This window comes from Saccostrea cucullata, unplaced genomic scaffold (genome assembly GCF_032062105.1).
Source record: "Saccostrea cucullata isolate Sc308-1 unplaced genomic scaffold, CSIRO_AGI_Scuc_v1 ctg5698, whole genome shotgun sequence".
NCBI lineage: Eukaryota > Metazoa > Mollusca > Bivalvia > Ostreida > Ostreidae > Saccostrea > Saccostrea cuccullata.
This window is the reverse complement of record NW_026929584.1, coordinates 1-12,175: the sequence shown is the minus strand read 5'-3', so window position 1 is coordinate 12,175 and position 12,175 is coordinate 1. Positions and strand designations below refer to the sequence as shown.

The 12,175-nt window shown below is 31.4% G+C and overlaps 1 protein-coding gene and 3 long non-coding RNA genes across 4 annotated transcripts; 2 read left to right on the top strand and 2 right to left on the bottom strand.

Moving 5' to 3' along the window:
• Window positions 1-1,482: 1,482 nt before the first annotated feature.
• LOC134281309 (uncharacterized) lies at window positions 1,483-2,043 on the top strand. The gene has a single exon (XM_062763794.1). It carries the CDS (start codon window positions 1,483-1,485, stop codon window positions 2,041-2,043), a length of 561 nt encoding a protein of 186 aa, XP_062619778.1.
• Window position 2,044: 1 nt separating this feature from the next.
• On the bottom strand, window positions 2,045-3,614 carry LOC134281302 (uncharacterized). Its single transcript, XR_009995050.1, has 2 exons — window positions 3,514-3,614; window positions 2,045-2,809 (listed from the first exon to the last, which is right to left on the bottom strand). It is a non-coding gene; the product is annotated as an uncharacterized LOC134281302 (long non-coding RNA).
• Window positions 3,615-3,847: 233 nt separating this feature from the next.
• On the bottom strand, window positions 3,848-5,498 carry LOC134281303 (uncharacterized). Its single transcript, XR_009995051.1, has 3 exons — window positions 5,325-5,498; window positions 4,789-4,892; window positions 3,848-3,931 (listed from the first exon to the last, which is right to left on the bottom strand). It is a non-coding gene; the product is annotated as an uncharacterized LOC134281303 (long non-coding RNA).
• A 61-nt stretch (window positions 5,499-5,559) lies between these two features.
• Window positions 5,560-10,553, top strand: LOC134281308 (uncharacterized). Its single transcript, XR_009995052.1, has 5 exons — window positions 5,560-5,835; window positions 6,365-6,470; window positions 6,575-6,680; window positions 7,537-7,663; window positions 7,961-10,553. It is a non-coding gene; the product is annotated as an uncharacterized LOC134281308 (long non-coding RNA).
• The last annotated feature ends 1,622 nt before the right edge of the window (window positions 10,554-12,175 follow it).

Sequence of the window (12,175 nt, the reverse complement as noted above, 5' to 3'; positions counted from 1 at the left end):
CAACATATATTGTAATCTATTTAAGGGGTTTTATTGTCTTGAACATATTTCTTTTAATTTTTTATGAGTAAACATATATAATTTGAATTTTTATAATCATCTTTTTAAAAAAGCACTTGTTTAAATTTTCACGGTATCGAATAGTAAGATAAGAATCTCACAAATTTTGTGTATTCCCGCCTGTTGTAAGGTAATTATTTAGAACAACAACACAATTAAAACACTGAAAAGGAAGTCTAACTGTTTGATGAGTGAAGCTGGTCTGTGTATTGTTCAGATGTAATACACAATGCGCCACTATCTCATGTTGCTCCAAAATTAATTTTTAATTTCATAATAAAAACGTAATGTTCCACTTTCTTACTTGTCTTACATAATTGTGATTTACTTTTTTATAGATCAATTACGCTCAGGTTCTTCTGAACAAGGTTACACAATTAATTCCTGGGGATTCACTGCATAAAGTAGAAAAACTTCTCTTATATAAAAATGACATTAAACATATACCTATATCTTAACCGAATAATAAAGCGTATTCAATTTGGCATAAAATATACCTAAATAACTGCTAATAAAAACACCATCTCGAATGTGATGGGATGGTAATTAAAATATCTATTCAGAATACGGAAAATATGTGGACTGACAGAAAACAGGCAGACAAGCCGATAGACGTAGTAATTACTATAGATTACCAGGATTTTCTTATAGGTCCGATTTATCTTTATGAATTCCTTTAAAAAGAATAGAAATGAATAAAAATTATTTTTCCAGAATGCATTGCAAATTCATTCTTCCCGAACCAGTAGTAAAATTTAAAATGTCGTACTTAAATCACCATACTTTACTGTTTATTTACGTTTGAACCACACGTCGTTGTGTTTCATAATAACAATGACTTTATTAAGCAGTTCCCTACTATTTAAGTTAAAGAAGGAAGATGAATACAATGGGATATAGAAAATCAATACAAAAATAAAATTAACTCAACTTTATCATAAAAATGTCTTAGAAAATATCAAAGATATGTTCCACATCGTGTTTCAAAATCTGCAAAAAAAAACCCTAATTTGAAATGTTAGAAATGAAAACATATTACTTCTAGTTCACAAAAAGTTCACTTGAATTCCTACTTCAATATTTATATAACTAATTTCAAAGGAAAATCAGATATCTACACTCTTTTGTGGACTTTTTTGCCAGTGGTTCATTAATATTCACTATAGAGGGACACTTTAACATAATTTGCCCCGTTTTGTTCATATCAAGGCACCGTTGTGATCAAAATATTTAATGTTGAGGGGACACGTGACCTGTGACGGTAATGGTCGTGCTATAGATCGGAGGGTAATTTAGTCGAATTTTGGGTAGGTAAAACCGTTTTTTGTGCCCTAAAATCGTTGCACTGGCGTTAATAGTCATATTTGCTACCCAATTCCTGCATTTGTTGACCTTTTTGGTGAAAAAGTGACTTTTCTCATAATGAGTGACTCAAAGTTTAAAGGTGAGAACTCCTCACAGGTACGAAATACTGGTTTAACGCCTCTACCCGCAGCGGTCAGTGGAGCATTAAGCCACATGTCCGTTATCGACACCAGCCTTCGGGCTATAACGGAAAAGATGGACTCTTTTAATACTCTGCAAGAGTCGTTGAATAACATGCAGAAGGATCTGTGGAATGAGGATGGATTAGATGACAGAATTAGATACATCGCTCAACAGCATGAAGACAACCAGTCTGAAATTGAAACTTTAAAACAGGAAAATATTACCCTCCGTAAGGAACTTCATCTGTTGAAGTCGATTGTTGTGAATTTAGACAGGAAAGTGACACAACAAGAAAGTGAGATTGTAGATCTGAGAGGAAGATCTATGAGAGATAACATTCTAATCCATAATCTTGCAGAAGAGGAAAACGAGGATCTTAATGCAAAAGTTCACCAGATCATAAGTGATCATTTAAAACTGGATATCGGTTTCGTCAGAATCCATCGTAACGGACTTCGAATGCCAGGCATTACAAAACAAGTAAAGATAATGTAAATTTATTATTTACAATGCCTTTAATTGGCTTTTCTGAAAAAAGTCAAAGTTGGAAAAGGTAACCTTTACATTAACTTTACATGCACTTAAATATGATGTAATGTCCCACATTGTCTTGACTTTACAAAAAAGTAAAGTTAATATTTACAACCATTAAACACAGTATTTAGGATATATTAAATCTGATAATTACAGACCTTAAATTTAATTAAATACCATCTTTAATAACCACAATCTGATAATTACAAACCTTAAATTTAATTAAATACCATCTTTAATAACCACAAAAGTTAATAATTTCTGTTTTCCATTCCAGTGAATGAAGCCTTATTCAAATTATGAATAAGTTTTTTCTTCCAAATTGATAAGTTGCAGAAATGTAAACATCATAATTAATATACATATTAAGAAAAAGCTGACTTTAACTTTGTTTATTACAATACAAAACATTATTTTTTACAAACATAAGATCAAAAGCATCAAGATTCTTGGCAGTATATGTTGCCGACCTCCTATCCTGCAAATTACATACATATCAAAGACAGAGTACATTTTACAAATACATTTTTTTGTATGTGACATGTTTTATAATATAACCAACTGTATATTCTTGAATTTAAAGTTGTGAATCAACATAAAACTATGTCCTCTTTCTTGTGGATATTGGTTTTAGTGGAAATCAACAACTGTCAAAATGTTTTTGTCACACCTCCCTTTTCAGAGTCAAAACTTTTCTCCCCATGCAGGCATTTTCCTAATGCTTTTCCTAAAAGAAAAAAAAAGTATTTTTTTCAGTGCCATGCATAAGTATGAATATTTTCAACAGCGTCTGTGTTATCAGAATTCACAATACCATGATTAATAAAAATAAAAACAAGGCACAACCTTACTAATAAATAAACAGTTCATACATGACCTTTAACCTCAAAAGCAAAAAAATGTAAATTTATTAATTTAATAAGATGAGTGGAACTCTTGTTATTGACATATTATATGAAGAATCAATGGGTTAGGTCATGTATCTCTTATCACAAGAAGCCTATAAATTACAATTTTAGAAATATGTATTTTTTTAAGGGTACTACACAAAAACAAAGAATAAATCCCTGAAATATTGAGAAATCATAGGTTTCCTAACTTCTCAGTTGTCAGTTTACAAAAAGAACAATATAGTGCTACATACCGTATAAGTAGAATTTTTAGTGAGGATTTAATTTTGGCATTATTAGCGAGGGTGTTGAGATCGCTAAAATTAAATATTGCTAAAAATTAATTGCACTTTATTTGTATAAGTTTCTTAAATGTGCATTTTAAAGTTGCTAAAATAGCATCTTGCTAAAAATAAATTACCAGTTTTAAAGGACAAATCGTAAAATTTGCGTGTCGCTAACATTTCCACTTATACGGTATTTAGTTTAGCTGTACATGTATACAGAATGATACTGAAGTTATGGTTTAGGATATATGTACCTTTTTCCCCAATCGCATGTTTCAGCTCATGAACTTTTTCCTGATATGGAACAGTAAAAGGACTTTAGGTGAGAGTCCCTCAAATTGAAGATGACAATCATGCTGAAATAGAATTCATAACGTGATTAACATTTTGTACATATGGACAAATATAGTCAATATTTTTTTTTTAAATATGAGTTTGAAGTAAACTGCTGCACTTGGTCACCAGAGAATGAATTGATTTTGAAAATTAATACACAGTGCAATCACAAAAAATAGCTATGAATTGACAAACACCCTTATGTTATTTTTTATCAAGAATGATCTAAATTTAGTTCTAAACAATACTTGCCATTTATAATATGAAAGTTGAGAACCCGCCTCTTCTTTATGACAGATCGTTTAATTTTCTCATGGTAGGCTGAGTAGCTTGAGACTATTATACAAAGGAAATTAAACATTTTTTTTTTTACAAATATATGACGATATTGACTCCCGAGCAAGTCAAGCACTAAATAATGTAAATGTTTGTTCAAGTAACAGATTACATGAAAGGAGATGGGTGAACTTAGTGTGCAGAAAGCCCAATAGCCTCAGATATATAAAAATCATATTCAAATTGTGAATCTAGTATTTAGAGTAAAGTTCCCATAATTGATTTTTATGAAATCATGATAAACAAAAAGTTTTGAGGAAAAAATTTCGTTAAAATTTATTCTTTCATATAAAAAAAAATGTGGTAGCCATTGGGTTCGATCCCTGGCAATAAAAATCCTGAGTTGCATTCTCTATTGAGACTAGCACGCTAACCACTACACTACACAAGTCCTGATGAAGCGTGGTATTTAAGTCATGTTTGTGATATGACCATTGACTTAAGGGACTTCAAGTATTTCTTGAAAAGATACGAAAGTTATGTCATAAAATTATATTTTTAAGGTAAAGTGGGTCATTGCTCCATAATTTTGGAAACCAAAATATGTATGTTTTTATGCATTCTTTGAGGATTAACTTTCAAAAAAATGGAGAGAAGACCCACTCATATCAAAAAATAGTGTTATAGTGTGAAAAAATGACTCGTTTTGTCCTTTTTCGTGTATGTATAATATTTCATAGGCAAATAACTTCAATCTTCGTGAGATTAGTGCATGAAGATTTTACATAAAGTATTAATGCTAATGTATTGCTTTTGATAAAATTGAGATTTAATTTTTCACCTTCATGTTTGTCGCACTATGGGCTTATCTCTCGTTATGTTCACCCATCTCCTTTATTATTAAAATGTGCTTGTACCAAAGAACACTGGGATCCTCAATCTGGGTAATCATGTTTTGTTGTCTTCCTCGCCCCGTCTTGATGTTTTCCCTTCAACAATCTGCATACTGAATTCACTATACCTGTGTTTTAAGAAAATGGACACAGTTTAAAATACAAAATGATATAAATAAAAATAAATAAACTCTCAAAGTTGAGAGTTTATGTATATAGGTGTAGTATTTTTCTTAAAACATTATTTTTCTTGCCTGATCAGAATCTTTATTAAAGCAACTTTTAGAGTGTAGTTAACATGGTTAATGTAGATACAAATTTTTAAAATTATTTTACATTTATCAATCCGGAAGATAAGCCCCTATGATTCATACACCTTTACAGGATAAAGTGACGCACATAAACATTTAATCCCCAAATTATCAAAAGTACTTATCTAATATCCTAGCAGAAAAAAAAACATACAAAGCGTCGTTTTCCGTGACTTTGATTAGTTTCAGTCATGCACAATGTACTGATCTGAAAGTGAAAGTGAAAACGGCTGGAAATCGTAAACAAACCTTCAGAGCATGCCAACCCGGGAGTTCGAGCAGTTGTCAAGGCAAGAATCTTCTTAAATCTAGATGAAGTGCCAAAAAATTACCACTGGTTTCAAACTTCGTCAAAATAACGATGCAGACCCGCTCAACTTGATTTGAAATGATTGGCTATTCAACCGAATACACAGTGCCATATATTGGGTTACTGTTAAGAGTAGATCGTTCGTTTTACATTCGAGAAGAGTTTACATATTACTTGAATGAAGAGGATAACATAATACTGAGCTGAAAATTGTGTGTAAAGTATGTTTTTAGTGTAGTTTACAATACAGGCTGTAAATGTTCTGGAGATTATATTGATGTTGAAGCTTGTAAACAAAACCAATAAACGTAGGACTTATTCACGGCAATGTATGGGAACCAGAGTAGGGAACCAGCCTAGAAGGCAAAGAAAATTCCGCCAAGTAAACAACAAAGAAAGGGATTTGGGATGATGTCAGTTGTATACATTATGTGGGCCGGTGACTGCAAGGTAATACATGTGTCTTATTTGTTGCGCATAATTCGTTTCATTTTATTATGGAAATTTACCCGTCCCAACCAGTGGCGAAGCATCGTTTTTGAAAGTGGGGGGGGGGGGGGGGCAGGCATAGAAAAATTCTTTTTTTACTTACCTGAAAAAGTTGACAAGCCAAAAAAAAAAAGGTTAAAGTTGCCCAAAGTCTAAAATCCTATCTCATGTTGGTGGTGGTGGTGGGCGGGGGGGGGGGGGGTAGGTAAACTTTTTCTCAGTGACAACTACTTTTATAGTACCAATTCTTATACTACATTTTCGGTACATTTCTAAATTTAACATTTCCTATAGTGTAAAAAGGTTTGGAAAAAAGTGGGGGGGGGGGGGCCGGCCCCCCTGGCCCCCCGGATACTACGCCCCTGCCAACACTGGCAGAAATATAACTAATGATAATCTGACTTCAAAATTCCTTCCTCTGTTCCCCCAAGTACATGTAACACTCTTCGCTCTCATTTTTAAAAAAAAATTCATTGTATATTTTTTGTAGAAGCAAGGAATGCGGAGCTAATGCATGCTGCTAAGGATGGAAAGGTCTTGTGTTTATTGGTTGTTCCTGAGACACCAGTCACAGTTGTACCTTATTTCCATTTTAGGTAATGTCTTTTGAGTTTTTTTAAGTAGAGGGAACAATGCATTTTTCATTCAATATAAAGCTTGCTCTCATTTTTAAAAAAAATTTCATTGTATATTTTTGTAGAAGCAAGGAATGTGGAGCTAATGCATGCTGCTAAGGATGGAAAGGTCTTGTGTTTATTGGTTGTGCCTGAGACACCAGTCACAGTTGTACCTTATTTCCATTTTAGGTAAGGCCAGGTAAAATTAATCTTTAGATTCTCATCCTAATTTGCAAAAAAATTGGGGCGGGTGGGCGGATTTTATTTTTTTATAATAATTGTTAATTTATATATAGGCCTAAGTATCAACAAAACAATGGGCGCCCCGTACACACTTTTTTTCATTACCTTAATGCAAATATGAATAGATTTAATTCTTATCATATTCTTTTAAATATTTAAAAAAAAAAATTTCTTTAAAAGTTAAATATTTATTGTTAATTAACAAATTATCAAATACACATTATACGGCACACACTGAACAAAATGAGCTGGGGATACCAATAAACTGATGGTATCTATATGTGTTTATGCTATTTTTTCTTCTCTGCCTTCTCTATACTGACAAATTATCTTTTACTTACACATTTAAACTGCTTTTATTGCTGATTTTCCTCCATTCTTCACATGGCGTTTTTGCTATAAATAGCGACACACGACTTTTAATACAGACGGGAGATAACTTAAACTTTGACCCAAATTCTTACTGAATAAAAATACATGAAAATACCCCAAACTCAAGATAAAAAACATTGGGGCGGGACATTTTGAGAGGGGCGGGCGGGGATGAGAATCTAAAAGATTAATTTTATATGGCCTAATGTCTTTTGATTATTTAAAGTAGAGGGAACAATGCATTTTTCATTCAATATAAATGTAAAATTCTAGAGATAACTTTTTTTTCAACATTGTTGGATACTCACTACATGATTTTATCTAAAGAAAAGTATTTAAATTATTTCCTCACATTTTTTAAAGAGGCCAGGTATGGTGAAGAGATAATTCATTTTTTATTCAAAATCTTATTTTCCATGCATTTGTACAGGGAGTCTATATACACTTGAGAGGTGAGCATCAGATTTAATTTTGAAGATGGATGACTTTCAGATGTGATGAAGATTATTGAAAGAGATTATCAACATAGAACCAATCCATATGAATGTGCAAGTCAGGTGAGGATTGGACTTCAACATTTAATCAAGAGATGTTTATATACTGCTAAGCTTAGTGAAAGCACACCATAAACATTTTAAGTATCTCAGTAAGTTTCATGGATATTACAGATGTATCACTATCATATGTTTGACATTGAGTCGCTTTGTCTAAATTTCCATTATGTTTAGTTATAGATGTTTTAAGTTACTTAAGTATGTCTTCAAAAGCTTGTGCTTTAATTTCAATAGTAGTAATGAAAACCTATTTAAAAATTATATTGTTTTCTTTATAATTTTGAAAATTATTATTATTAGGACTTGTACAATACCTGAGTACCCAGATGACTGTTAAACTAATTGGTGAACAAGAAAAGATGTCAGAGAGGGGAATCCAATACAGATGTCATGATCAAGAAAATGTACTGTTATCAATGATATGATCAAGAATTTGTAAACTTGTAGCGATTTAGAATATCTTATCTGTAATATAACTCTTCAATACTTAATTGTTCACACATTATCATCTTATCTGTATATTAATCGCCCCCTCTTACATAACCCCCTGCTGATTGTAATGACCTGTGTATCGATTCCTGATCTTAAGGATCTTATAATGTGCTCGTCAGGAGCGGATCTTGAGTATATATATAGTGCGGCAGAATTTTAGAATAAGATAGGAAGATGGAAATATAGAAGACCTAGTAGATAGAACTGTTAGAGATAGATAAAGTTACTTACTTACTTGGAATATTACCTAATATTTCTTGGATTTATATGTACATGTGATTATTTAACTTGGATTTTATTTTTAGTGAATTATTTTTCCTGAATGTTTCTATTTGTGATGTGCTGTGTAAATAAACTGTAGACTAGAATTTCGGCATCTATTTTCAAGATATGAGGTACAAGGATAAATTTATTTATTCATGCAAACTGACATTATGAAATGTGTTATAAGACCGCCCGATGCGGCGCTACAAACTAACTAGGAAACATCTTGGAGATTTATAGATGAACATGCAAGCATTCATGGTTTTAAATGTTATTCATTCAGAGTTTTTGCACGAATTCAATTTTCAGTACAGTAATTTAAACTGGATGTGTGATTTTCAGTACAGTAATGTAAAATGAATATGTTACTTATTTTGATTGTCAGTTTCTCAACAGGACATAATTGTAATTTATTTATTTGCAGAACAAAACACACAGAACTTTTTTTCTCTTTGTGCATCATACACTTGTAAACGTTTTACACCATCTTGGTTACATATTTTACATTTATGACGTGTAAATCGAGCAAACACATGAAAATACGTGAAGCTGGATACATATGCAAACATGCATCTACCATAACCTATTACATATTTTCCAAGGTGTGTGAAGTCGAGCACATACATGAAAATGTGTGAAGCTGGACACATACACAAATACACATGCATCTGCCACAACCTATTACATATTTTCCAAGGCGTGTGAAGTCGAGCACATACATGAAAATGTGTGAAGCTGGACACATATGCAAACACACAAGCATCTACCACAACCTATTACATATTTTTCAAGGCGTGTGAAGTCGAGCACACACATGAAAATGTGTGAAGCTGGACACATATGCAAACACACTAACATTTACCACAGACATAAAAACATAGTCTAAACTAATCAAGCACAGACAGGCTCACGGGGTGAAGCTGGACTCGTACATGATCTCATGCATTTTGCAAACTGCATCCCCGCATCTATTCTAATAGATTTTTCACCATATTTTGTGTTTGTGAATATGTAAAATGCATCATTTTGCATTACAAGTTGAAGATGTTATTAGCCTGTGTATAATAAGCGCAAATCAAATAGCCTTTTATGTAATTTTTTCCACATTTTTAATTCAATTTAAACTGCAAAGTTTATTTATATATGTACATGCACCATAAAGAATAAATATTGTACCAGTATTATATTTTAAAGTGAAATGGGACCTCCATTTCATAAGCAGAAATGTGAAATTTATACTTGTCATCTGTATTTCTTTTTTTATTTTTTCTCACATGTATCTGAATGTTCAAAGGAAAACAAAAGTCAAAGATAGCTCAATATAATGTTTATATTCAAGGTTATAACTGGATATTGTTTGTGCTGTATATCTGACTCATCATATGATGAGAAGCAAAAATACAGAATATTTTAGATCATTTTTGATTGGAAAATGAAAAATATCAGTATGCCAATTTTTCCCACTGTTATATTTTTAATTACTTTATCATTAATATCAATGTACATATTAAAGATCTATGCCATCCAATTCAGAGAGTTGTAGGCAATCCTGGTGCAGATAATATTTTTTTCCTGTGTTTCGCAGTATAGCGGGAATACATTGTATGCGAAGAATGTATATTAATGGTTTTGGTTGTATATGTGGGCGTGGCCAAAGGAAAGCCAATGAGAAATGAGTATTCAGTAATATGTTCATATCATTCTAAGCCAGTGCTCTTCAATACACACACATTTTTTTTTTTTGCTTTATATATATTTGTATAAATATACTGGTAATGGAAATAACAAAACTGTTGAAATGTATTTTAATTTTTATTTTTTCATACATGCAAATATTATAGGATGTTCGTGCATTTTTAACTATTGCACCGAATGCACGTCCGGCATTCTCCTTTGAGACATTATTTACATAGCGACGGACACAGGTTTTCCATAGTTAACCATCTATGGTTTTTGCCTGGGCGGTTTTTAATGTCAGTGATAGGGATACAAATTATTACATGTAAAATATTTTGCAAATGCATTGCTGTGCTTTATTGTTTCACATTCAATGTAATGTATGTTAAATATTTATGTTTTGTTACATGTATCAAAATAAACGCCAGCTGCTCCAACTAAGCTAACCTGGCTTACATCATAGGTGTTGTATTATTTGAGGTGTAGTCTGTCAAATAATGATGAGTCGAGTGTTTGAATCTGTAGATGACCATTTCTAATACTAATTTCAACTGGAAATGGATACAAGATAATTAAAAAAATATATGACATTTGTCTTAAAATTCTGGGTACTGACTAGATTAGATTCTTTAAACTAACTGTGAAAATCCAAAGAATAAGTGTATTAAACAATAGTCAGCATTTAAATAAGACTTTTATAAAATATGTATATTTATTATTTAATGAACTTTAATATGGCATTAAAGGTGAAAGGTTATATTTAATTATCTTTTCGTGTAAGTAAAGGTTACCTTTTCACCTTTACTTTTTGTAAAGTTAATACAAAGATGACCTTGCTTTTTGGAGCACCTTTAATGAAATTTACTTCACAAGTAAAGTTTTGTAAAGGTGTTTTTTCAAGCAGTGATATATATATATATATATATATATATATATATATATATATATATATATATATATATATATATATATATATATATATATATATATATATTACTATTTACTTAGTAGATAGGCCTATAGAAAATATAATATCTTTTTGTTTAAAAAAAAAAGGAAAAAAATGTTTTTAGATTTAGTTCCCTTATTCCTATTGTCTCCTTAAAGCTACAACGTCTTTTTTCTGTTTAAAAATCGTTTATATTTTTTGTTTGTTTGTCTTATTACGGTTAAAAGGTTTATGCTTGTCGTATGTTTTTTTCCAGGAGTGTATAGTTTATCCGGACACACTTTATTTTTATGTTGTAGTAATAATGTCCGGTTAAGAGAGGCACAAAATTATTTTTTGTTGATAAACATCAGATAAGCCCGATTCGGCTAATTTTTCTCTTCGTTATGACCACATCAGAGGCTACGAAACCTGTTGCTTGTAGATATGTTTCATTTTTGTTTTACTCTATCATTTTCCTTCTTTTCTTTCTTACTGCTTTCATTTCTCGGGGGTTGACAATACAAATTTACCACACGTGTTATGGGGGACCAAGTTGACAATAACCAGTTAAAAATACTCACAGTAAACTGCCAGGGCCTGGGTGATAAAAACAAAAGAAGAGATGTCTTGAATTACCTCAAACGTAAAAAGTACAATGTATATTTTCTTCAAGATACACACTTTACAAGTAGTGAAGAAATTTTTTTAAAGTCACAATGGGGATACAAGGCCTTTTTTAGTTCATTTAAGTCAAATTCTCGCGGTGTTGCAATACTTTTCAATAACAATTGTGAGTTTGAAGTACATAAAACTAGTAAAGATGACACTGGAATTTTTTCGATTGTAGATGTGACTATTGAGGGTTTAAATTTTCTATTGGTAAATATTTATGGTCCAAATTTAGATACACCAATTTTTTTATTCAAACCTTTTGAAAAAGATTGAAGATTTTTATTCCTTACAGTATATAATAATGGATGGGGATTTTAATTTGATCTTAAATAAAGAGTTGGACTCTATGAATTATAAAAACATAAATAACCCAAATGCAAGAGAAGAAGTGTTAAACTTGAAAGATACTCTGAATCTGATAGATGTTTTTCGAGAAAATAATCCCAAACTTAGACAATTCACATGGAGACGGAAAAATC

Bases quoted from the DNA above. Each gene is read 5' to 3' on its own strand.
- LOC134281309 (XM_062763794.1), top strand. From the start codon at position 1,483: ATGAGTGACTCAAAGTTTAAAGGTGAGAACTCCTCACAGGTACGAAAT.